The sequence below is a fragment of the Zonotrichia albicollis genome, chromosome 5, assembly GCF_047830755.1.
Source record: "Zonotrichia albicollis isolate bZonAlb1 chromosome 5, bZonAlb1.hap1, whole genome shotgun sequence".
Taxonomy (NCBI): Eukaryota; Metazoa; Chordata; class Aves; order Passeriformes; family Passerellidae; genus Zonotrichia; species Zonotrichia albicollis.
In genome coordinates this window covers 50,428,712-50,455,497 of record NC_133823.1, presented here as the reverse complement: position 1 = coordinate 50,455,497, position 26,786 = coordinate 50,428,712, and the positions used below count along the sequence as shown (strand labels likewise).

The window sequence follows — 26,786 nt, the reverse complement described above, 5'->3', positions numbered from 1 at the left end:
CTATTCCCAGTTTACCTGCAGGCTTTAGGTACAATCATTTTGGATAGGAGGAGCTTTGATTTCATGACATTTTACTTGCACAGAGTTGTGGGTTGTACTCTCCCTTTGTCCTTAATTCTTATTTACAAAATCAGAATGTTTTCACATAAAGTAACCAAGCCATTAGTGCCCATATGGACGTTTTGAAAAACTAATTTGTTCATTGTTGCTTTGATGATGTATATGAAATGCACATTAACAAAATGGGGGTTCTGTAAAGTGTACTTTAACTTTAAGAATGAACTATCCTGTACATTTTCACAGAATCACAGAATCCTTAGGATTGGAAGGGGCCTCTGGAAATCATCCAGTCCAATCCCCCTGCCAAGACAGGGTCATCTAGAGCAGGTTACACAGGAATGTGTCCAGGTGGGTTTGGAATGTCTCCAGAGATGGAGACTCCACGACCTCTGTGGGCAACTGTTCCAATGCTCTGCCACCCCAAAGTAAAGAAATTTTCCTCATGCTGAGGTGGAACTTTGTGTGGTTTAGTTTATGGCCATTACTCTTCGTCTTGTCACTGGGCACCAGAAAAGAGTCTGGCACCCTCCTCCTGACACCCTCTTTTCTTTCATTTTTGCCCAGAAGTGTAACAGTAATCTTAGCAGACCCATACTGGGAGCCTCTGGTGGCATTGGTGGTAGGCAGCTCAGTAAAAGCACAACATGGCACATCTGTAGCCATTTGTGTTTATTTTTACAAAGGAAATCAGTTCCCTGGCCCTTGAGGTGTTCACCTGCACATCTTTGATAAATCTGATTGTCAGATGAAGTCTGTGAAAAAGCACGTAAAGCATTGGAAATGTGTGTAAAGCTTTCTGTTCAGTAGAGCTGTGCTTATTAATCAGGTGGGCATGACAGGGTTAAGTATTCTAGGCTACAGTTTTAGTAATTTGAATGAATTTGTAACATAAGAAATGGAAAAAAAAATAGTGGCATGTGTTAGGAGCAATGTCTTCATTTTGACAAAGATTTGACAAAAACTTCCCCTGTTTTTGGCCTAAACTTTTAATCATGAATTCTCAATCTGAAGCAAATTTAGGTGTTGTTCATTCTCCCTTGAAAATAGTGGTTTTATTTTGGAAATGCTGAAACAATCTTAACCATAGTAATTTTTAAAATGGCACTGCTATAAGTTGTGGAGTTGGAAGCAATTCTCTCTGAGACTTAGATTTCTGCACAGGGTTTACTCTCAAATTTCTATACTAATTCTGCAATTTAATAATTAAAGGTCTTAATTTGACCCGTTTGTACAAAGAATAGTAAGGGTAATTTACAAGTTTTGTGTTTAGCACTCCCCCTTTTGATATGCTGAATTTGGGATGGATAAGTGGGATGCTGAAGTACTGTGTTCTTTAATATTTCTCATTTGTTTATGGGTTTGTACCCTGTGCTGTAAATGAGTTTTAAAGTTCACTTAAGTGGGGCTAGTTTAACTGCAGTACCATTCAGATATTTGTAAAGACACTTTCTTTTGAATGACATAAATCCAGAACTAATTGCCAGATGTATCCAACCACTCATAAATTAGGAGTTTTTTTATTTTTTCATATTTTTTTTTGTGACAGAGGGAGACAAGCAATGACAAAACAGCAAAAACAAACTCTTCTAAGGTCACAGAAACCTCCTCTTCACAAAAGAACCAGTCAGGTAATGTGGTCAGAATAAGTTTTAATGTAACTTTTTCAATTAAATACTTTTACAATGCCAGCGGCTAAATTCCGCTGACTCAGCGAGCAGTTGCAGTTGTGCCACAGCTGGGGGGGAGCCCTGTTCCTTCACTGCCCTCCTGCAGCTGGATCCTGGACTGAAATTGTGCATTGCTGACTGAGAGCAGCAGTTCACAGTTCCCTGTGGGATGGCACCAGATTAAAGCTGGTGCCCCAGGTCTTGGTGAGCAGGGAACAAACCCTGCTGCTCCCCTTTGCCCCCTGCACTGGCCCAGTAAAACAAGCGCAGTGGCCATCAGTGTCATCAGGTACTTTGGGGTTTAGTCCTTTGACATGGTGCTTGATGGGAGGCAGTGTGGAGCATGAGAGGGAATTCTGTAGAACCTTGGATGGAAACACCAAAGTGAGACTTGTTAATGATGCTCAAGTTGAAGGTAACTGCTATCAGAGCATGTCTCTGCAGGTGTTACAGTGATTTGCCAAAGACAAGCGAGCTCCAGCAAGTCCTGCACGGTGTAGGAGTGGTGATGTGCCATGGCTAATGTGTGGTACTTGGCTCCTGTATATAAATTTTCTCTTAACAAAGTGTTAGTGGTACTCAGATTGTGATGAGCTCACATAGGCCTTCTCATATAACTGCTACCTCTGCTTTAAAGAGGTCTTAAGTCACAAGATACTTTGATTTTAATAGAAATGAGACTATAAAAATTTGGGAAAACATTTAGCACATATTTGATTAATGGAGACCTTTATTTTTAAAATCAAGCCAAAATACATGGCTTCAAAAGCTTCATGTTCATTCAGTCCTATGTAGGTGCCCAGAAGACTTACCTAAATAATTCCTTCTTGTATCTGAAGGAATATTTTAAATGGCTTCAGGGAGATAACATTTTAAAGTTCCAAACTTCACTTTGTAAACCAAAATTATTTTACAGCAACGAAAAATCTGTCTGATGCATGTAAACCTCTGAAGAAGCGAAATCGGGCTTCAGCAGCAGAATCTTCAACTCTTGCTTTTAGCAAGAGTTCATCTCCTTCAGCTTCCTTAACTGAGAATGAGGTAAAAAAAAAGTGGTGTTTGCACACAGCCATTTAATTACAGAAATTATCAGGTGTGAATCTTGTTTAAAAAAAAAAAAAAAAAAGGCAAAACTCAAAGGCGAATTCTCTAACGTTGGTGCTCTAGACAAGTTCCAGTTTTGGCCTCTGTGAATCTGTTACCGTGTGCATTGCAAATCATTTATTGTAACACCAACATCTGCTTTGGGGACGTCGAGATATTATTGTGGTTTTTAATGTATTTACCAACAACGTTTTAGAATTGTAACCTTCTATTAGAGGCAAAGTAAAATGCCAGTGTGTTCTGTATTTTCTTCTACAGATTTTTATGTAAGTGTACTACATTAGTTACATTATGTAACTCAATATTGTCATGTTGCCATAGCTTTTATATCAAAGCAGATTTCCTAATCCTCTGTTTGATCTAGAACTGGACAGTCTTCTGAGCAGAGCCCCTTTTAACTCAAATTAGTTTTCAGGCTGTTTTAGTGCCATTTCTCCGTGATGCAAATAGCTCCAACCCCAGTAGAGTTAAACAGGCAGTGAAGGATGTATCTTTTTGATACTTGCTAATCATAGTCTTAGCTCTGCATATTTGGAACTGTGATTCTTCTCAGTTGACATACAATAAATGAAATGTATGTATCAGAAGTGTATTCATACAATCCATTAAACCATTCCCCAAGTCATCTACACTGTTAAAACCAATCAGCCAAAGAGTGGCAGCATGAGGGTGAAGTATGCATGCTGTTTTGCAGGTGGGTTTGGATCTGTAGTTGGTAGGATTTAGTAAAATATCCATAGACAAACAGCTTCACCCAGTCTGTGTTACAAAAACTGTAGAGAAAATACTTGCCTGCTAACAAGGGAATAGGGCTTCCAGCTCTCCTGGAGACTTTCATCTCCCCTAACAAATGCATGAGATGCTGTAATGAATGCAGTTAAAATATCTAGACAATGTTCAGTAAACAGTTTACCTTTGGGTAGGGGAAAAAGATTGCATGTTAATGGCTGTATATCTTAACTGTAACTGGAAAAACATTTTAACTAAAAAACCTCAATAAATACTCCCTCCTGTACCCCAATAAAACAAGCAAAGGGGGTCCAGCAGAAAATAATGTCCATAGCAGCAGCCAGGTAAAGTAATACTTATTTTGTTTTCTCAGTTGAGAGACTCCCATCTTTTGGCTTACCAGCTTCTGCTGGATTGGCTTTGCTGGTGGGACTTGCTGTGTAATGGTCTATTCGGGGCTCTCTATTCAACCAGACTAGTTTAAGGAAAAATCTTAGGGGTTTTGGCTCAAATTATGCATCTCTAAATATTGGGGACTCAGAAGAAAGATTCTTCTCTTTCTTGAGATTATGATTATAAAATGAATTATCCAGAAGTCTTTCTTAACAAAAGACTCTTTTTTGTAGGATTTTGGGTTGTAACATAATGGTTCATATGTAAGAAAGGATGTGGTTGTATCTTACATATGGCTGAGATGGAAATTCTAAAACTTAGCACTAATTTACTCAGCTACTGCTAAACAGTAAAAGATCTGAGAAAAATTGCCTTCATACACTGCTCACAGAACACAGGTACACAAATTAGAAAGCGAATTAATTGTTTTTAAAGGGTTAAAATATCCAAAAAAAAGTCCCAAACAGCATAACAGAAAACACACCTTGTTAAATAATTTTGGGGGACTGGGTGCAGGGGGAAGTAGATAAATGGACTAAATCCTTGGACTGGTTAAAGCTACACTGACCTGAACTTGGACCAACTAAGGATTGGGCCCAGTTTGTTTTCTATATTAGATATATTTTTGCTGTTAAATAAAACAAAAATGTCAGGCATGTGTTTCAGAAATTAATATTGACCTGCTCTACAAAACAAGGAAAGACAAAAATTCTGGATTGTGTGGGTGGCTCTTAAAAACTTTTCCCCCTTTTGTATTTTTATTTAGCACTTGTCTAAACAGCTAAATATGTGTGTGTCCTGAGAGCATTCATGTGGAGAGAAACTTTCCTAGTATTAAGGGAAAGTTTTTTTAAAAATAAACACAGTCAGGTAGTGGTGAAAGCCTTGCACAGCTAATTGAGTAGGATGTAATTCTTCTCAACTTTAAGTAGATTTAATGATTAACTTTCACATTTCTGTGTTCACTATAAAACTTCTAAGTGTTCGTTGAGGTGCTCTCTTAACAAGTATAGGAAAAATTCTGTGTATTCTACAAGCACATACATCTCCACAAGGTGTATATAGGAGGAATCTGGTCTTTTTTTTCCCTTCTCCTTTTTTTTTCTCCCGTACTCTTTGTGAACAGCTTGTTCCAGAATGGAACCTGGATGTGACTGTTATTTGTCAAGAACTGTTGTTAACTACAGACCCCTTAAATGTTTGTCCTTTTCAACCAGGTTCTAGGAAAGATGTGCTCAGTTCTTTCTTGTTTGAAAGATGCATCTTATTTGACATTTAAAAAATATTTTAAATGCCTTTTGTTGTTATTAGGGGATATTTTTTAAATGGGGTTTATTTGAAATACTATAAAATCAGGCATGGCCAAATTTTCAGTTCATAAATTACTTTGAGAGGGAGATAAGAGTGGGAGTGTGGACTTGTTCAAACAGATTTATAGATGTGACATATTAGAGATTAAAGGTTCACTCCCTTCAAAAAATTGGGCTTTGAAGTTGTTGTAAGAGGGGTGGACAGAAGCAGTGAAGTGTTTATACAGGAATAAATTAATTTCATACCTGCATTTAATGTTGAAACTAAACAATTTTACTTCTAGGCACTTGACTCAAGTCACTTATGTGAAATATGATTTTGTTGAAATATAATTCTTAATGAGCAACTGGTAGGGCCAGATGTGAAAAAGATACTCAACACTGGAGTCTGCAAAAGCTTGGAGTAGTTTTTTACTGGCTATGTAAGACTTGGTGTAAGCATCCAAAAGCACATATTTGTGAGAAGAGATGCAGATGGTGTATTTTAATTTCTTGTTTTACCTTGGCCCTCCACCCCCCAATAATGTAGTAGGTGCCAGTAAGAGTGTAATCAGTATTTTTTTAATAAATAAAAAAGACTTTACATTACCATTACTGCTGGATTATTAGCACACCTGGTGTGTTTGCATGAAACATATCTGCTTTAGCTTTTCAATCAATTTTTGTGATTATTGTCTGGCTTCATTAAACTGGATGAATTTGTTGACAGCAGATAAGTGTCAAAGTATGGTGCAGACCATAGGTACTACTTACGAACTTTGTCAAAAACCTGTAATCTTTGCCTAAGAGAGGACAAAATAAAGCACATGTGATACTCTCTAAGTTAGCCAGCCTGTCCTTCATCACACCCTCAAGTCTGAGCTGGCCAGCAGATGGCAGCTTAAAGAAGCCTGGGAAAGATTTGAAGAGGTGCTTTTATTTTAATTTCATTACATCTTCCTTAGAGGAATTCTTTCTTCCCTTCTGTGGCAACCAGTGTCAAAACAAGCTCAGTTCCTGTTTATAGCTACAAATTCTTGTGTTTCCAAGGCCTAACAATGCAAATTGTAATAATGCAAGCCTTAATGCTCTTTTTCTTCATATTAAACAGTGGATTTTTTTCCCCCATTATTGGTTTGAGACAGATTTCATTTATCTGCATTTTTAATGGGCATTAGCATGTAAACACAAAGGAGAAAACATGTACAGCTCCTAAAAGGTAAGGTGTTTGCTTGAGGAGGCAGTCATGAGACATGCACAGCTTGCAACTCAAAAGTACATTTGTCATCCCTGGAGTCTAGTTGTCCTAGAATATGCAACTAAAAACTTTTACTGAAGGTGAAAATAACTGACTTTTTGATCCTAAGAACAGGAAGGAAGAAGGGAATTCATGTTATTTTAAACAAACTCCTGATTTAAAGAAAAAGCAGTTGCTGTTGACCTTGCAGGTTGTTAAACAAAATCACCGTGCTTCTAGCATTTCATTCAAGCTTCCTGCAAATATAATTCTCTGTTCTAAACATTGCTTAAGGATAACTTAATATATAGTGCCAGCTTACATCCTGTGTTTTAGCAGACAGTTGTTTCCTGTGTTTGTTTCTGTATGCCTATGATTTTATTTTTTTTCCCCAGTAAGCAATCAGGGGTACATTTTTATGGAACACTGCAAGTAGTTGGACTTGTTCCTTGCTAAACCTCTGCTAAAGCCTCTAACATTTTACATGACCTGCATCACTCACCAGACCATACAGTTTTGTTACAATGGTTCTATTTTCACATGGAAAAAATTTCAAAGCTTCGCTTTTGTTCTTTGACAGCACATTCTGTGTAGAAAATTAAGTTTCTTGTGTACTTATTCTCCTCTTGTGTGTTACTTAGGCTTCAGAGTGCAGAGTATCTGTTAACGGAATGTTTACATGATGTAGGTTTTTATTCTGCATCCCCTACCAAAGTATCATGAATATCTGTAGGCAATTTTATACTGTTTTAAAATGTTCTCATAGTTTTAATTAACTTTCCAGGCAAATTCAGAAATGCATAATATCCTTATCTGAAACGTCTAACTCCTGCTAATAATAAAAATGAAACTTGTCCCAGGCTGTCTTTTTTTTGCTATTACAGTACTGTGTACACTGTGGCACCGCATACTTAAAGAATTTATCTAGTCTAGCAGTATGGGCCAAAATATCACTCTTCATTCAGTTCAGGAATTCTTATATGAAATAAAGGAAATGTTAACTGTAACTCAATTGGCTCTGTCAGTTTTTCTGTCTCTGTGTGGGTGCACGATAGATTGTCTTTTCAATACAGCCTGACCTGTTTGTATGTTGCTTATTGACTTACTCTTACATCAGTTGTTCTTAGAGTAAAAAGCCAAACCAAAACAAACCCAACCCCTCTAGCTGCTCAGATTTTGTTAATAAGAAAAAAATAGGCAGTTGGGGTTTATCTGTATGAAAGGCGGAAGAGTTTATCAGAACATGCATCCCCCAAGCTTTATATAGAGAGCTCTTAGCCAGCCCAGCCCACTTCCTCCTGGGGGACTGTGGTGTAGAAATCACTGACTCTAAAGTCTTGTCAGGAAGTCTGAGATTGTAGCTGTGTCCTGAGTGTTAAGGAAAGTGAAACTTAGTGGGCAGCAGCATTCAGAGCTCATGAAGATGTGCCTCTTTAATTGCCTGTGAGAAGATGCTGTGTATCTTTTGTATATGATATGTTAATATCATATGATCATAATATATATCATGGCAGGTGACCTGAGAGGATGTTGTTTAAGACATCCCTGTAAAAGGTGCAGGTCACTCTTTGTGGGCCCTTTCTTTTATAAATGCTGCTGCTCCTGCCCTGGAGGAGACTTGCCTGCCAAGCAAGCAGGAGGAAATAATTTCCTGCCATGCTTTGTTTTCATTTTATGTACCCCTAGCTCCAAGATAAATGTACATAGTGGGGTATATTTCCTTTTGATGTCCTACAGCCTGCATTAAAGCAAGTGATGCTCAAGGAAACCAGTGGGAAGTGGGAGGGGTTACCTTCTTTGGATCTCAGAAAATTTGTCCTTTAGTGTTACTGTTACTGCTTGAACAGAGCGTGACAGAAGAACGTCGTTGTCTTGAATGACTGAGACCAAAGCTTGTATTCTTAAGGCTTAAGAAGGCTGTTACACAAGCAGATGTGAGTAATACAAGAAGGGCTTTTATTAGACAGAGTGAATTGATCAAGTGATTTTTTGAAGAAATTTTTTTGGACAAAAGTTGTGCTTTGGTAGCTGAAAAAGTCTAAAGAGGTGTGTGGCTGGTGGAGTAGCATCTGTTGGAGCCTGTTCCAGTGTAGGCACCATAGATGTTCAAATGTTAACAACTTCTTCAATCTGAATTTCCACATTTGTTTAGAGCCTTCAAGCATGGCAGGAAAACCTTGTCTGAGTTGGATCTAGGAGAGGGGAGGTCCCAGGGAAGCTGATGAGCACAGCAGTGCTGATGTTCATTGTGCAATTGCCAACACACAGTGAATAGTATTTGAGACTTGATTCTGCTCCATGAGACAGAAGTTTTTGCCTTAGCAAATATTGATGCTGGTCCTTCAGGACAGCCTTTAGCCAGGAAGTACTTCAAGGGAAGGAAAAAATACACACCATGACCCCCTGCCCACCTCCTAGGGTAACACTGAGCCAGCAGGGATGCTTTCTTTGATCAGCTGTTAAAAATGAAGACTTAATCCTAAATCTAAAACAAAAGGCACATTTAATATAAGCCAGGTCACCAGCTGATCAAGCAGATTGTTTGCAATTTTTTGTTCTTACTGTCATAACTTCCTAAATTCCCAGGCTCTGGATTGCATGAGTACAGGCACTTCATTTTCAGACCTAGAATTTCTGAACCTTTTTTTCTTTGAAATTACAGAGCAGTGATTTTGCTGGCTCTGGTATTTGCTCTGATTTTGGAGCTGTCTGAAAGGAAGGAGACATTTTTAAGTGAAGGAAAAAAAAGAAAAAAATTCAAGTGGGTGGAGCAAATGTCTACATCAGTATTTGACTTCATCTACTCCTTTGAGCCACAGCATGATTTGAATTTTTAAATTCCAGTCTATCACAGCTTAAATCCTGTATCAATATGATTGGATGCCAGCTGAGAATATGTCACTACCTTTTTTTTTTTAAATAAGTGACATTTCAGCCACCCAGATGTGAAAGGAACAATATCATTTGCAAAGTTCACCCACGTGGTTCTAGAAATATGCAAGCTGAGTGTACATCCCAGCTAGCATTTAACTCTTCCTTGTAAAAAGCCAGAGGGAATGAAGAATTGCCTTGCATTTCTGCCAAGGTGTGTGGCTGAGCCTGGAATCAGATACCTGGCTGTAGAAAATGCTTTAAAAATTGTAGTAGACCTGGGTTTAGTGTTTAGATGTACTGTGAGAAATGTTTCCCTGTGTTAGTGCTTGTCCTGGCACCTTTAATTGGTGGTGCAGTGAGCTGTGCAGTTCACTCGGGCTCAGTCTTGCAGCTGCAGGACTCGTGTTACAGCTGGAGGAAGTCTTGCAGGAGGAAAACATTGAGGAGTGATTTTGTACACAAAATCTGTGTATAGAGTCTTCTGTCAAATTGACTTCCTGCCTACCACCCTTTAATCATTTTAGAGTGCTTCAGACAAAGGACAAAATTAAGAATATAAACATATAAACTCAGAAAATGCGCATAGCTGACTCAGTTTAATTCCTCTCAATGCTCTAGTGTGTTTTCTTATTCTAACTATTGTGTTGGGTTGCACACATTTCCTCCTCTAAGCCTGCTTGGCAACCTCTGTGAAAACCAAACACTTATTTACTCAATATAATCATGCCAAGGAAACTCCATTATTCTACCCACAGTCCTTGCATCTGTATGCACATGTAGGTCCCTTTTGCACATAACAGGCAGAAGTAGTCCAGGAAGCGGGAAGAAAAAGTAAATATCACCCTTATACTGAGCAATTAAACAGTTACCCAGTGTTCAGCAATGCTTGCTGATGTAATCTGGCTTTGTACATCAAATATTGCAGTGTGCAAAGCATGTTCATTCAGTTATGAATTCATGCTGAAGATGGCTTTTACAAGCATTGTTACATAGTCTTTCTAAAAATAGGTTGGCATTTGTCTGAAAGAATCCCTTAGGCACTTCTTTGGTTATTGTGAACAGGGAATCTTAGCATATAGTTCAAAAGAAAATTCAAAATACTTTGGGGGATTTGAAGGCTTTATATGCTGATCCCTGTACCGTTGTGGGCCTGAGTAACTGTTCCAAAAATACAGTAGTGGTGTAAAATGTATGCTCAAAATACCTTGAGATGAGTAAACCCAGTTGTTTAATGACCCATTGCTACAATTTCTGTCTTTTGAAGGGTAAAAATACAATGCTAATCACAAAGAATTTACAGAGATGCCAAAACTTTGTCCTAGTTTGACTGAGTAGTTAATATTTTTTCAATAATAAAGCTATGGGGAACTTGGAAAAATGCAGTAATGTGTTCCTACATGTTCCCTCTTGAGTTTTATGTGTGTAAGTAGCGAATAATGACTGAGACACGTGGGAAAGGAAGGATTGCCTTGGGAGCCTGATGGGAAATTGGTCATTTCTGTGAGTAGCAATGGTATTTGGAGCCTCACTAACCCCCGAAGTCAGTTCTGGCCTGCCCCACATGAAGAGCATGAATTGGTTTTTAGGCTGTTTTCCTCCCTTTTTCTCACCTGTGGATGCAGGTGCAGAGTTTCCAGTAGAAGGAGCTGCATTTGATTTCTGAAATACCACTCATGCTCCGTGTTCAGGCAGTGAAGTGTGAAAGCCTCTACAGGCAAATTCTCACAAAATAATGTTGATGTTCAGTGGTTGAAGGGAAAGGGAAGGAAAGCCTGACTGGTGTGCAGTGTGTGAAGGTGATGGTGCTTGCACTGATCCTCACTTCAGCAGAGGAAGGGTGTCCTTGTCACAGCAGCAGTAACTGCTGAAGAGGAGATGATGGCAGATTTCAGGTACAATTTCAGTGCAGAAACTTGGCACTTGCTTAAAGTCTGAAGTGAATAGCCTGGCATTTCCCCCCTGAATTTATGCTCTTTAAAACAGTCCTTTGCCTTTATGAGAAATAAGAAATTACTGCAAATGTAAAGCAGAATAAAATAGCTACAAATTGCCAATTAACATGTTTTGCCATTAATCTAAAGGTTGATTACTTTGAACCGCAGCCTGAATTTCAGAAGAGTTAATTATGTACCATTTTCTTTGCTAGGAGGATTATATTACAAAAGCAAGGACAAGACAAGCTTTGGTATGATTACAAGGGAAGGATGTATATTTGTGACTTAACAAGTAAAGTAAGAAGCCCCCACAAACCTGTCCAGGTTGTATTGAGGGCTGTGTTTTGGGCTCTGGTATGTGAACTGTTAAAAACTTCCCCAGAAGTGTTCTGTTTCATTGCAGAGGTGGCTGTGTCACATCAGCATGAGCTGATTTCTAGCAATCTTCTTGTAAATCATCTTTACTTAGTGACTGTTTCAATCTACACATATTTTAATTGCAAAACTCAGTGTCCCCCAGATGAATCAGAGCCTGTTAGGGCTGCTACAGCTTGCTGGGGGTACAAGTGCAGTTTCCCCAACCACCTCATGCTGTTCCTCTCTTAGGTTCTAAGTTATTTCTGAGAAACACTGGATGAAGGGTTGGCTCAGCCTCTTCTCCACAGGCCTCAGGGAACAGATGCTCTTTTACTTCCCTGACATTTCCATTGGCTATTCTGGGATAACTGCAGGAGCTGAGGTGTTGAATTCGAATTCTCTACATAGAGGGAGCTTTCCTCAAAGATGTCTGGTAGACAGTGTGTCACTTCCTGCAAGATACAAATAAGGGTCCAATTAAATTTTCTTAAAGAATTGCATCCCTTTCTTATGACAGGAAATCTGCTACCCTTCCCCTTCATTAGGGCCCTGAGCTGTGAAATCTGCTAGTGAAGTGTGTGAGCTGTGTGTGGATTATGGCTCTTGGAGAGGATGGTTAAAGCTCTGCTCATGGTGGCAAGCATGAAGAAATGCATCCTGCAGTGTGCACCAGGCCACAGGGTTGTATCACTGAGCTGTGCATGGATTATGGCTTTTGGAGAGGATGTTAAAGCTCTGCTCATGGTGGCAAGGATGAACAGTCACAAAGTAAAGATGATTTACAGGGATGTATCACTGAGCTGCTTGTGCATGGAGTGACTCACAGCATTTGAGACAGCCATGAGCAGGTATCTGGTCTTGTCTGTGTAACACAAAACTGGTGCTTAATAGAGCATTTGATTTGTAAAGTGTGTGAGACTCCTGACAGCTGTAAAGGAGAGATTTTGAAAGATACTCTCAGCCTGGATGCCATTCAGTTGATGAACTGAGGGTATTTTGTTCATGCTCCATGTGTTGGTATTTGTGCTTGAAACCTGGCAATAATCTGTAGGTGGATGTAAATTGCCAAGATTTCTCTTGAAATGAGCTGATAGAATTTGGCTTTTGTGGTTGCATTTGTGATGTTGGGTTTGATTCTTGCCAGCAGTGTTCCTTTTTTTGGCTCAGTAACCATTTAATTTAAATAAAGGGCTGATGCATTCACTTTGAGGTGGCAAAATCTCTGTTCTGTAGGAAAATTGATGTCAGCCTGAGGTTCACAAATGGCTGGGATTTTGTCACCCATATCTAGGGGGATTCTGAAAATCTGCCTTCTGCCAATTGGGCTCCATTTCCATATAGAGGTCTGCATCCTTTGGTTGAAGAGAGTGTATAAACCAAGGAAAATCTTGGGAAACATTGCTTTGACTCATTCTCTTAACTGAATAAATTTATCAATAAGCTGTTTCTCTGCTCTGTTTTTAAAAGCAGTGAGCTGGGGGAAGAGGAGCACCTTCCTCAAGGGCCAGGCTCTGTGGCTCTTGCTGCTGGGAATACTGTGTTAACTCAAGGGGTGCTCACAAATGGGTTTTCTCTGGGTTTAGGTATTTTGTAGGGGAAAGGTGGGAAGCCCAGTGTCAGGTTACAGCAAGACTGCTTGTTTTGCTTTGCTTTGTTTAGTTCTGTTTTGTTTTTAAGTGGAAAAGAAATGCAGATCTAAGACCTTCCAGCTTACTTTTCCTTTTTTCTGTTCTAACCATGACTAATTCTGGCTAGTTCAAACAAGAACATAATGAGCTACTAAAAATGTTAGAGCAGTGTGCCACTAATTAATGTTTCTGTGGGAATAGTTTAAACAGAAATGAGCATGTGTGTAAGTTTACTTAAAGCATAAGGGAAATTGGGTTTGTGGTTTTGCCGTGCTCCCACGCTGCCTTCCTTTATCTGCCCTTTCCCAGCAAGAATTTTGCAGGTCACTATTTCACAGCTCCTTCCAGAAGACAGAGATTTCCAGGTGCCTGAACAAAGCAATAATTTTACCTGCAGTTTCTTCTAACCCCTTATGAAATTGTCTGGCAGAATCTCCAAATCACTCCATTTATAGAAATTTTCCTAGGTGAAGTGGAAGTATGAATTTGCACAGAGGAAATGAATTTATACCCTTGTAAGTAATGTGGGGGGAAAAACCCACCAACCAACCAAGAACTGTCAGTCTGATCCAATTTACAAAATATATTTAGACATGATCAAGGAAAGCAAATGTTGAATGGAGGAATGCAAGTTAGCTGGCAGCAGCAGTGAAAATTAATCACTCAAAACCAGTGTTTCTAAAGGGATTTTATAAAAACTAAATCTAGGCCTGGTTTGATTTTAGATTTTTCTTTCTGATTTCAAAACAATAATCTCTGATAAATTTGCACATAACATGGATTGGTTGATAAGGAGGTTGCATGTATTTGCCTCCAGCATGTAGCTGGGCCATTTTTAGAAAAAGGTGGTTTACTGTAGATAAATATGAGATTCTGTGTCTGAAAACAGAGAGTAAATTCTTCATATAAAGTGGGGTGTCTGTGTCCTGGCAAATGGCTGTTGGCAAAAATGATCTCTTAAATAGCACAGCAGTTTAGAGTGACTTTCAGTCCTGTATTGTAGAGACCTGGGGAGATTCTTGCACAGCAGAACAGAAGTGGAGAAGAGTGGTATCGTATTGGCTTGCTTTGGACATGGTACTTGCAAGACTTATAATGCCAGTTCTCATGGTTGATTTTTCAACAACCTTTTTAAAGCACAGAAAAGGTTTAGAGAAACCCCACTAAAATGCTCTCTCAATGCTGGAAAAAGTACCCTAGGGAGAAAATTAGAGCATGGAACAAAAAGGATTGGAACGAGCTTAATTGCAGCATGCTTCCACAGGAGGAAAATGTGTGCTTCCAAGGGAGTTTTAATGTAGCTGAAATGCCTGGAGAAGGCATCATCAACTGTGAGCTGCAGTTAGACAGCCCAGAAGGGACAGGAGGCAGTGCTGTTGATGGTATGTGTGAATAACCATTAGAATGAGCTGAAAGAGAAATTAAGGCTTCCTCTTCAATTCCAAATTGTGATCTTCTCCTGGAGAATGTACTTAGTGAGGCACAAATCACTGAGTATCATCTGGGGACAACAGCATGAAATTCTGCATCTTCTGGTGTAATGTGAGATGAGACAAATTACTTGGTTGATAAGGATGTCTGTTAACCTCCTTAAATTCTATTGAACTGAAAACAAACCCTGTATTTTCTTTTAAATATGTTACTTAGGATGGGTTTTTTAAAGTAAATTCCAGCTATTTTTAAAAACACCCCATATTTATTACATCTATATCTGTTATATGATATTTATCCATAACAGAGCTATCTTCTGTAGTATTTTGATTTTATTGTTGACTGTAATGTTCCTTAAACATATTGAGAGCTGCTTGTTCTTTTCTTCCTCTCTTCTATATGCTGTTCACACTTCCTTGGAGAATATTAGGGTCAGAGACTTTGCAGCTTGGAGTTTACCAAGTTTCTTTTTAAAAATTGACTGTTGCTCTCTCATAAATCACATGCTCAGACTTTATTCAAGGGATTTGAAGATATCCCTGTGTTATGGCTAGGCACTTCTTGCTAACTGTATTCTAGAATTGAGTGTAAATAAAATGCCATATTGCAAAGTTCTGGTGTTCTGTTTTGGCTGCTGGTGAGGGGGATTGTTGTGTAATACTTCTGATGAGACTTCCACAAATGCATATTCTGGTTTTAATCAAGGTGGTTTTTTTGAAGGTGGGGGAAACAAAACCAGAAGAGCGTGCCTAAACCTGCTAGTCTGAGTTGCAGTGTGTGTGCTTCCATCAGTGCTGATGCTGTGCTAAGCTGCCCATGTGTGCCTGCTTTCTCTAACACCTGTGTTTAATCTTCAGATCTCTGATGGCCAAGGAGATGAGCGCTCAGAGTCCCCCTATGAGAGTGCTGATGAGACTCAGACTGAAGTGTCTATATCATCCAAAAAATCTGAGCGAGGAGTGGGAACAAAAAAAGAATATGTGTGTCAGGTGAGAGACCTTAGCTGGGCTGTGTTTCCTGAGCTTTCCTAGAAAAGGTCTTTTTAAAAACGAAAATGACAATATTAGGCCAGAAACAGGTTTATCATGTGTGTCTGAGATGTCTGTTAGCGATGAGGTTGCCATGGCAGTAAATGGGATTCTTAATACCTAATTATTTTTTTCTTGACCTCCAGTAAATGACTTGGCCTTTCTGCTTGAGTTTCCAGGTCTGTAAGATAAGCATAATTTGTAGCTCAGGAGAAGCACAGAGTGTTGCCAGGTGACTGGTCAGATGATGCAGGAGAGCTGCTGGTTTCTCTGTTAGCACAGAGGAGGAAGCCCAGCCCAGCCCAGGGGGGTTTGTGCTCTGCCTGCAGCAGAGATGGCAGCACTGCCCTGCTGTGCTGTGCAGGCAGGAAGGCACTGAAAGCAGAAGCCTTTCCTCAGATTGCTCTAGAAGGGCTCTTAGGCTATGAAATGATAACACAATCCAGATCAAATTAGTTTCTGGGAGGCTGGGCACACAGTTACATTTCCATTTTTTGTACATAGTGGGAATAAGGTTGTATCTGTCTATAAATGTTGGGTAGTCCTTAAATTCTGCCACCGCTGTTGTTGGGATCATTTTTAGTTATGCATGTGTCACTGTAACCACTGAGACATAGAGGTATCATTGTGCCAACTGGACTGATTCCCTTTTGCCAAGGAAAAGGAAAAGAAGGATGCTTTTTAACCCTACTCAGATGCATCAATGTGATCAGGGAATAGCTCTTACAGCTTTTTTTTCTATTCCTTTTTTTCTGTCAGGTTGTATTTACTCCTGAACCATGGTCTGAGAGGGATATTTCTAGTGGTTTAATGATTCTGTTACCTGTTTGAACTTGAATTCAGGGCATGTGACAATGCTTGTAAAATTATCTTTCACTTGTTAAATTTTATTTCAACAATGGGAAAAGATATTTTGAGGAGCAGTATATGAAAAGGAATAAAGAAAACAGTTTTTTTCCACATATGAACTTTTCTTTAACATTCAATGCCTTTGTGTTGTAAAAGCTGTGTGAAAAAACAGGTGATCTCCTGCTGTGTGAAGGACTTTGCTATCGAGCTTTTCACGTGAGCTGCCTTGGGCTCTCTGGAAGACCAGCAGGAAAATTCATTTGTAGTGAATGTACATCAGGCAAGTTTGTCCCTTTCTATTAATTTAAAAAAAAAAAGTTATAGTTTTCTCATACATTGATCTAGGATATCCTCCTGGACAGAGTATGTATCCTCAGAGAACCCTTACTTATCCTTTGGGATGGGACAGGGTGGGAGTTCATAGAGTACCACTAAGTGTGCCACATTTTACAAAGTTCACGCTGTTTTCAGTGAGAACTCTCTTACAACGTGGCTAAATTAATCAGAATGCCATTGCCTCAATAACTGCAGATTATTTGCTTTCTGAATACAGTTAGAAATGAGGTTTAAAGTCTGTCACAATGACTTAAGAAATTGTAGAAAAAAGAGAAGTGAACAAAATGTTTTAAGTTCTTTTTCAGTCCTTTGTGTGTCTGCATCAGTCTTGCTTTTCCTGTTAAAAGACTACCTTATTGCTATTAATTTCATTTGCTTTTAATTCTGTAATAACTGCTTGGAAGTTCTTAATCTCAAAACTTTACATAAGATTTGTGTTCTTGCTCATAAGCTCATTTCAGTACATGCAGTATACCTTGTTGGAACTACTGCTTCAAAATAAAACTGTTCCAGCTAGTCCGGAAAAAGGATTAGAGGATGGTTGTCTTTGGTTTGTAGTCCTGCTTCAATTTCAGAAGACCACAGACAAGACCATCATCCTATTCCATTGGTTTAAAAAAATTTGAAAACTAAAAATTCCTACTTGTCCTGGCATTCTGAGGCTTATAAATAAGAACATAAAATCAGATTGGTGAGTCTTTGGGTGTTATTGTGTATGCTTCAACTGCAAATGGGTTTGCTTTATTTTATTTGTATCTGAGCAGATCAGTATTTAATACTAAAGAGCTAAAGTAAATAGATTGCATCAAGCAATGCAATTGATTTGTTGAAAAAGACCTCCTCATACCACAAAAACAGTTCCCTCATACATAACGTGAATTTTAAACACCTCTCTCATGCATTTATGTGTTTGGATATTACATTCTGTTTATCATTTTGCCACTAGGTGTGCACACCTGTTTCGTGTGTAAGGAGAGAAAGGCAGATGTGAAACGCTGTGTTGTGTCTCACTGTGGCAAATTCTACCACGAAGCTTGTGTGAAAAAATTCCATCTCACTGTCTTCGAGAACAGGGGCTTTCGGTGTCCTCTCCACAGCTGCCTCAGTTGTCATGTTAGTAACCCCTCACATCCACGAATTTCAAAAGGTAGCTTCATTTTATGTTTATATGGCTGATGAATTCATTTTATTTATGGTATGTTAAGGTAAAGAATGTGTGCATTTGAGAGCTGCTAGCTGCAGTTTTGCTAGGCATAAATGGACTATCAGTTCATTCAGAATTTTTTTAAATGTTGAAATAGAGTAAGTTTTAGTCAGCTTTAGTATTTACCTTGTTTGTGGTCTCTTTTTAAATAAATTTCAGTTAACCATAGTTAACCATGTTTTCTTCTCAAGAGAGAATGAAATCTAGAATCTATAAGTGATGAGGAGAGGGGCAAAGCACTGAGGGCAGGACCTGAGAACATACAAACACTGCAGCAAGGCTCAATGAACATGGAGACATTTTGATTCTGTGCAGGTTTTTAGCTTTGGGCAACATTTGCAGACAAAATTACATGACTCAGAAAGACTCATGTCTACTCTGATATGCATAATGAAAGCTTTAAATTGGGAGTAAGAAAAACTTGTAAAAATTCAGTATTGTTGCAAATACGCAAGCATTGAAAACACAACAGCTGCGGTTTCGTGTGTGTCTATAGGGTGTCTCAGCACCTCTTTTTTGCCATAATGATGAGTCAGTTTTGTCCCAGACACCTGAGCAGTGCTGTGCTGTGCCACACATGTCCAGGTGTGCCCAGGGTGACCTGTGAGTTGGTGCTTTGCAGGGAAGATGATGCGCTGCGTGCGCTGCCCGGTCGCGTACCACGCCGGGGACGTTTGCATCGCGGCGGGGTGCGCTGTCATCGCCTCCAACAGCATCATCTGCACCAACCACTTCACCGCCATGAAGGGGAAAAGCCACCATGCCCATGTCAATGTCAGCTGGTGCTTTGTGTGCTCCAAAGGTAAACAGCTGGGGAGGGAGCTCCTTCTGAAGTGTGGACTCAAAGCATTTGTTCTTTGGCTCAAGTGTTGTTGTTCTAATCTGTTCGTAGCAAATCATTAGAAATGAGGCATATTAAGTTAGGCTTTGTTAGCTTGTGCTATAATGTGAAGTTTGCTTATGCTGCTTCAGGGTTTTAAATATCCTTTTTTTTTTCAGAAATAATTTATTAAAGAATGTTTTTACTTGGGCTTTAGCCAACAGCCAGAAGCCCGGTTAATTCTTTACAAGAGACACCTAATGAGTATTTTTCTGTTCTTTCCTCTGTGTTCAATGTACTAAAGCTTTTTGTGTTTCTTTATTGCTAATATGTAATATTACACCATAAATATTTTACGAGTTGCTTTTAGTTTAGCAGCAGACTGCAAATTGAATCAGTATTAGTTGTTGCCACTAATTAAGGGTGTTTTGTTTTATCTTGTACAATAAATCTGTTCCTTATTGACAACCACAAAATGCATAGTGCTGATTAAACTTGTAGCAGTGAAACTTTACCTGATTTGTTAACAAATTAAGATGCAGCATAGCAGCTTTTAAGCTGCAGCCAACTTTCCATTTGATAATTTGTGGAACAAACTAACAACCTTGTTCTTTCTGCCCCCCAAGGGTGGAAAAAACCCCCAAAATCATAAGAGAAGTATGTTGTGGTTACAATTTTTCTTACATAGAAATGTTAAGATATATTAAAATTACATTAAACATATTGTAGTCATTAAAGTACAGCAAAGTAATTATAATTTGTGCATATTTCTAGCATTTTTATCACCAGCTTGCTTGTTATTTTGTATGTGCTACTAACCTGAGTCTGCCAGGCATTCAGATTAGTCAGGACCTTTTGGCTGCTGTGCCCAGCTAAGTGATGGGTGTATTTGTTGCTGAGGGTCAGCATGTTTTAACCATTTATTTTCTAACTGAACTACCACATATGTGTCATTTCTAAGCTGTCTGGAAAGCAAAACTTACACTTTGATCTTGATATTTTCCAACCTTTTTTCTTTTTTCTGTGTCTGTGCAGGTGGCAGTTTGCTGTGCTGTGAGTCCTGCCCAGCAGCCTTTCACCCTGACTGCTTAAACATCGAAATGCCAGATGGGAGCTGGTACTGCAATGACTGCAGGGCGGGCAAGAAGCTCCATTTCCAGGATATTATTTGGGTTAAACTGGGAAATTACAGGTCTGATGAAGGAATTTGTGTTGTTTTACAGTACTGGCATGTTTAAGTAAGGATCATACAACTGGTTGCTCCTGTAGGCCAGCCTTGCTGCACACTGATTTCTGACTCCTCTCTGAACTAGGGACCTCACCTCCTTGCAAGCTTCAGGTTCAAAGATTTGCAGCTTTGCTGTTGCTCCTGGCCAAGGCATTACCCATACAGGACTCCTTGAGTCTTCTGACTTCTGCCTCCAGTGTAGGAGCCTTTAACCCCTGTTTGTGTCAGAGATCTCTGCCAATAAATTGGTGTAACTGGTAATTGGCTAAATTACTCCCTCGCAGGCTGGGACGTCAGTCACTCAGGTTGTTGATGTTCCACACTTGGGTGAGATCTGAGTGAGACAGAAGTAGCTGGGGGTTATCCTTGAAACATTAATAGGTGTTATCAACCTTCTCTTGATCTTTGACAATTACAATACTTGCAGGTCTTGTAAAGATAATGGTTTTGCTCCAGGGAGTCCTGTGTGTGTGCTTACCTTGCAGGCAGGTGAAGTTCCACAGATCTGAGTGTCAGACTTTCCTTTTCTAGTCTTCTCTCACTCTCTGCTAAGAGAGGGGACAAAATAATTTTAAATCCTCTTGGATCTTGGAAATAACAATCAGTTACTGCTGTTTGAAATGATTTTGTAAACTGTCTCTTGCAGAAGGGGCTTGACTAAAATGCTGTATTTTTTTATTTGTACTTCTGTGCTAGATGGTGGCCTGCAGAAGTTTGCCATCCGAAAAACGTTCCCCCAAATATCCAGAAAATGAAGCATGAAATTGGAGAATTTCCTGTGTTTTTCTTTGGTTCTAAGGATTACTATTGGACCCACCAAGCACGGGTGTTCCCTTACATGGAGGGAGACAGAGGCAGTAGATACCAAGGAATCAAAGGAATTGGAAAAGTCTTCAAAAATGGTACACAGCTAAAAGTAAACAAAAATAATCCTGGGATATGCATGCTATGCTTTCTTCCCACATAGCCTTGGTTTTGAAATTTTGTTTTACAATATTGAATTAAAGAAATTTGTAGTGTCCTGGGCAACAGTCACTATTACTGTCTTTGCATGAAAACATTATTTTAATGTCTTGTAAAAGATTGACATCTAACTGAACTTTTATCTAATGATTTTCACTTTCTGGAAAGCTTAAAGCAAGTAGTAAGAGAGTAGACTCTTTCAGACTCCCGCAGACTGGGAGACTGAAAGAGTAGAATTAATACATCTGTTAAGAACAGTAAGACTTCAGAAGCATTGTTTGCAAGACAATTAAATGATGGGACTAGGACAGTGCTTTGTTTTAACTCACAAAGGAATGAGCAAGTGAGTTTGGGGAGGGGAGCAATCCTCTTTCTGGCATTTCTGTTGATTCTGCAATCTTTTTCAGCTTTGCAAGAAGCTGAAACTCGATTTCGAGAAATAAAACTACAGCGAGAAGCCAAAGAAACCCAGGAGAGTGAACGTAAACCCCCACCATACAAACATATTAAGGTAAAGTTTGAGGAAATGGCTGCTCAAAGGTTTGAGCTGAGCAGTGAGACAGGGTCAGATTATAATGATGGTAACTGTGCTTTTACAGTCATGAGATGGTGAAATTTTGCTTTTATTGGAATGGTGCAAAACCAAATTAGCAACCACCGTGTAACTCTTTCAATAAAACTAACTGCTCTAAAGTCATATCTGATCTATTTTAATGTGTATTTCAGGTGAACAAACCTTGTGGTAAAGTGCAGATCTACACTGCTGACATATCTGAGATTCCCAAGTGCAACTGCAAACCCACGGACGAGAACCCGTGTGGCTTTGACTCGGAGTGCCTGAACCGGATGCTGATGTACGAGTGCCACCCGCAGGTGTGCCCGGCGGGGGAGCGCTGCCAGAACCAGTGCTTCACCAAGCGCCAGTACCCCGAGACAAAGATCATCAAAACCGATGGCAAGGGCTGGGGGCTGGTGGCCAAGAGGGACATCAAAAAGGTAGGAGTTGTTCTTGCCCTGCAGAGTGGGTGAGCTGCCGTGCTCTTGGTGGGTTTGGGATATACTTCACTAGTGATCCTTGGTGTCTTTCAGGGGGAGTTTGTCAATGAGTATGTGGGAGAGCTGATTGATGAAGAGGAGTGTATGGCAAGAATCAAATATGCACATGAAAATGACATCACCCACTTCTATATGCTTACTATTGATAAGGTAGGGTATTTGATGGTTTTTGCCATTATTTACTTACAACCTTATTTTGATCACCTCGGCAGAGCACTCTTCTACCTTTGACATTCTACACTTTCACATACTCACAGCATTGCATCTTCTGTGCCTGCTCTCTCCATTCTATATGTACATAATGGATCTCCTTAGTTCTGTATTATGTGATAAATGACATATTAAGGTCTATAGGTTGTGCTTTGTTGCTTGAAATGAAGAACAGTACTTACCTGCACCTGTAAGTACAAAGCACTTACCTGCCTAGTCTTAAAATGAAGTTTGGGGAAATAGTAGTGATACAGTGGAAGGAATTGCAATCCTTTTACTAAAATTTCAACAACAGACAATAAAATTCTCACTTGAGAGAATGTGGAATAAAATTGTGAGGCTGTGTCCTGTATAGGGCATTTAATCGTTTTTGTAGCCATCTGTCCCTTGCATTGTTTATGGCAAAACTAGGCTTGTGCTTTTGTAGAAACTCTTTTTCTGAAAGCATTCTCTCTTAGTAGCCAGCCAACCCTCCACAAATTGATTCACAGCAAATTATTGCAGCAGATTAATTAACACAGCAGAATAATTCAGCACCTGTGCCTCTGTGCACACCTCTGAGTATTTTCTTCCTTGGGAGAAGGAGAAAGTGAAGAACCTGGACAGCAGGAGTTGTAGATTATCTGTATTATATTGCTTCAGTCCCAAGACAATAGTTAGGAGAAAAACAAGAGCTGGCTGCCAGTCCTGCAACTTTTTCAGTCCCAACCACCATTCATTTTCCCAAGGCTCTTGCTCTGTATTTCCACATCTACTGTTTCCCTGAGTCCTGTAACTGAGGAGTTCTGCACAGGAGTTCCCACCACAGCACAGTGTAACCACATTGCTCTGAACACTTAAAGTTTCTCACTCCTCTACTAGATTGACATACAACGTCAGTGTGTTAAACATCTGAACTGAACATGTATTTGACTCTTAGTGTCATTAATAAATTGTCATTTTGCCTAAACTGCCAGTGCCATTATGAGGCCCGGGCAGTGAAGTGTGTGCACATAGGTGTGACAGTCACACATGTGCATTATAAAAATCAGCTAGAAACAAACTGTAAGAATACTTCATAAATAAGCAAAGCCTTCTCAAGCAGCTCTGCAAAGAGACAGTTCTGGCAATTTCAAGCTTTGTTTTACTTTGTTAATGTCTGGTATATTTGGTGGATGTAGAAATTTAAGAGCAATGGTTTGTGGGAATGGGGTGTTTTTAGCTTGCCAAGAGCTTGTTTACATTTAAACTAGGCTGATTTGGGGAAAGAAATCTGGTGAGAAACTGTTAATCTCTGGAAGTAATCATGCATTTGGTAAATGCCATAAAGTACCATACTTTTAAATGCTTCACAGCTCCATGAATGCCAAGTAAATGGTAAAGGACTGAGTCTGACTTTTGAAGCTTCCTGGGGAAGGGGGTTCCTTAAGATGCCCACCATAATGCTCACAAGCACATTTATCCTGCCCTGTGGCTGTGATGGGTGCTGGGAAATGTGAGCTAGAGCATGAGTATTGCTTTGGGAGTGTCCCATTCCAGGCCATTGGGACACTACAGTTTCCAATACAACAGGTATCAGCAGCTGGCTTGTGTGCTCTGGGTGGCAACACCATGTCAGCTCTGAATGCAGCTATTGAAATCGGTTATGGATGATTTTTATGGTTTTTTGTGAGGAGGGAGAGCAAAACCCTTCAGTTTGTTGCTGGTTTGTTCTCCAGGACCGAATTATTGATGCTGGCCCCAAAGGAAACTATTCCCGGTTCATGAACCACAGCTGCCAACCAAACTGTGAGACTCTGAAGTGGACAGTGAATGGAGACACTCGTGTGGGGCTCTTTGCTGTGTGTGACATTCCTGCAGGTACATCAGCTCAGCTGCCTTTGCTTTCATTCTCTCAGTTAAACTCTGTGCATTTGCTGTGGGACAGTCATGGTTTAAGTGATCCAGTGCAAATATGTTTGTAGAGGACTCAGCATGCAGAGGAGATGCTTTGTGATCTTTGTGATGCTTTGTGATCACTAAAAATCAGAAAGATTTTTAGTGTGTTTTAATTGTGAGTCACATGGCTGCTTTTGTTCCTTGCTTCTAGGGCAAGTATTCTTAGCAACTTTGTGGTTTTTTTGGAGCTCTCAAATGCATAACAAAACCATAAAAAACTTAAGGAGTGGATGTAGGAGGCTGTTTAGAAGTATCTGTTTTCTGGTTTGTGTGCATACATGCTCACACACATACCTATCTATCTGCAGCTATATCTAGCTGGATAGATGGATGAATATAATATGTGTGAAGGCCAAACACGAGCACAGTTTTGTGAAGTCAAATTTATTTTAAAATGTAACTGCATAAAATACCATGACATATGGACATCTGGTTAATCATTGTCAGTGCTTATAAGCAGTAAAGAGAGGGAACATCCTATGACAATATATCAGCAAACAAGTCCCAAACCAGCAGACAGATAGCAGCAGCTGTATTTGTTTGCGATAATTTTGATAAAATTTGTTATCTTGTCCTTTTTACACTCAGGGACGGAGCTGACTTTTAATTACAACCTTGACTGTCTGGGCAATGAAAAAACAGTCTGCAAATGTGGTGCCCCAAACTGCAGTGGATTTCTTGGGGACAGACCAAAGGCAAGTAATATATCAAGTAATACATCAAGAGATTTTGACAGTCTTGTCAGGGGAAGGGTTGTAGAAGCTTTAAACTACTAAGAATGTGCCTAACTGTGGCCAGTGGGATTATTCTGACATTCTAGTTTATATTTCCCCCATTTAAACCTTACAGTGTGATTATTTTGCTAAGATTCATTTTTTAAAATTGATTTTAACTGAGCAATAAAAAATGTGAGTTTTCAATGTGGAAGAAAGTTACCAAAGTATATCAAGAAATAATCTGTATGAATCCTGTCCGGGTTAGTTTGAAATCTGTAATCCAGCAGAGATTGATGGAGCTGACTGAAGGGCTGGCATAGGAGTGTGGGGGAAGGCACAAGTACCACCTGTGGATGTTGAAAAGCTGCACTTCCCTCTGGTCCTTCACACTGCTCAGGACCAGCCACTTCAGAGGGTGGACTGAGAGACTTCAGAACCCACACAGCTGATTTTTGTTAAGAGGTGGACTTAAATGAGGTTTCACATAAGCCTGTGAACATTTACACAGACAATCATGAAGAAATTCAGTGTTACAGTTTAGTTTTATGGGTCTGTCTTCATTGGTAGATAGAATGGGCTAATTTAAAAGAAAGTAGGTAGTGATTACTGGGTGAGAGGGAGGGAATGATGGTAGGGATGTTGAAAAATCATCCAACATTTTCTATGATTTGGTGAAGGAGAGTTAAAGTGCAAGCAGCACTTGAAAGCTGCTTCTGTGCATGCAGCACAGAATTGAAGTCAGATTGAAATAGGGATAAGGTTTGGTATATTCTTTCTGTCATTAGCTACATTTCCTGAAGTTCTGCTGTCTGGTCCTCAAAGAAAACTGGGGACAGGTTTTAGTAATTCCAGCATGAGTATTCACAACTGGAAGAGAAGAATGGATATTGAAGTGATTGGTGGTGCAAGTACATAATGAGGGTAAATTAGCCACAAGTAGATTAGACTGGAAATTGGAAGACCTTTTGTCAGTGACAAGAAAATGAAGGGTTTTTTGCAGTAGGAAGGTTCTGCAGGGAGAAGGTCTGGTTTCAGGATGACTTTCCTCAAGGGTCACTGTAGGTTTTTGTGAGCACAGATTGGTAGAGTGAGGCACTGGGCAGGTCTGCCCCAAGTCAGGTTCCTAGCTGTGTGCACGGTCTGCCAGGTGTGCCAACAGCTTGGCAGGGTTGTGTAATATTTTGCCTTTGCAAAACTGGCATTTACAGATTTATATCTTACTCTTTTAGAATTCTTCCACTAATGCCTCAGAAGAAAAAGGCAAAAAGACCAAAAAGAGAACACGGAGACGCAGAACGAAAAATGAAGGGAAGAAAGAATCTGAAGATGATTGTTTTCGTTGTGGTGATGGAGGCCAGCTGGTGCTGTGTGACAGGAAATCTTGTACTAAAGCTTATCATCTCTCCTGCCTTGGTTTGGTGAAACGTCCTTTTGGTGAGTCTTACACTTGTATAAATAACTTGTGCAGGTACCTCAGTTACGGCAGCCTTGTCAGGGGTGTCATCCTGAAACCATTGGGTTTGTATGGCAGGAATTTCACTTGTGCATCATGTGGAGCAGCTCCTCTTGGATTTGAAGAAAAAATGGTGGCCTCCCCCTGCCTCTCTGACAAATTGAGGCATTTCTTTTACAGATGTAGGTAATTGAGCACATCACCTGGTAGGAGCACCATGGCCCTGCCACAGGACAGTTTATTATATCTGAGAAATGCATGAAACCCTTTGAATTCAAGCCAGAAGAGCAACAGCAGCTTCTG

General features: G+C 39.7%; 1 protein-coding gene and 1 non-coding gene across 8 annotated transcripts in view; both read left to right on the top strand.

Annotated features, from left to right (window-relative positions):
• NSD2 (nuclear receptor binding SET domain protein 2) overlaps window positions 1-26,786 on the top strand; it is a 107,031-nt gene that overhangs the window by 76,017 nt on the left and 4,228 nt on the right. For 3 of the 7 annotated variants that reach the window (XM_074541673.1, XM_014266087.3, XM_026792635.2), the window contains 15 exons: window positions 304-408; window positions 1,607-1,688; window positions 2,644-2,768; window positions 15,561-15,692; window positions 16,737-16,860; window positions 17,863-18,063; window positions 18,743-18,922; window positions 19,976-20,132; window positions 20,865-21,070; window positions 21,539-21,642; window positions 21,858-22,127; window positions 22,221-22,337; window positions 24,095-24,236; window positions 24,903-25,009; window positions 26,260-26,464. In XM_074541673.1, the coding sequence (XP_074397774.1) occupies window positions 304-408; window positions 1,607-1,688; window positions 2,644-2,768; window positions 15,561-15,692; window positions 16,737-16,860; window positions 17,863-18,063; window positions 18,743-18,922; window positions 19,976-20,132; window positions 20,865-21,070; window positions 21,539-21,642; window positions 21,858-22,127; window positions 22,221-22,337; window positions 24,095-24,236; window positions 24,903-25,009; window positions 26,260-26,464 (2,257 nt within the window). Of the gene's footprint in view, window positions 1-303; window positions 409-1,606; window positions 2,861-15,560; window positions 15,693-16,736; window positions 16,861-17,862; window positions 18,064-18,742; window positions 18,923-19,975; window positions 20,133-20,864; window positions 21,071-21,538; window positions 21,643-21,857; window positions 22,128-22,220; window positions 22,338-24,094; window positions 24,237-24,902; window positions 25,010-26,259; window positions 26,465-26,786 lie in introns of those variants that run through there. The other 4 variants (XM_026792636.2, XM_026792637.2, XM_074541674.1 and 1 more) reach the window with 4 other exon arrangements.
• Window positions 23,819-23,947, top strand: LOC113459122 (small Cajal body-specific RNA 23). Its single transcript, XR_003380007.1, has one exon.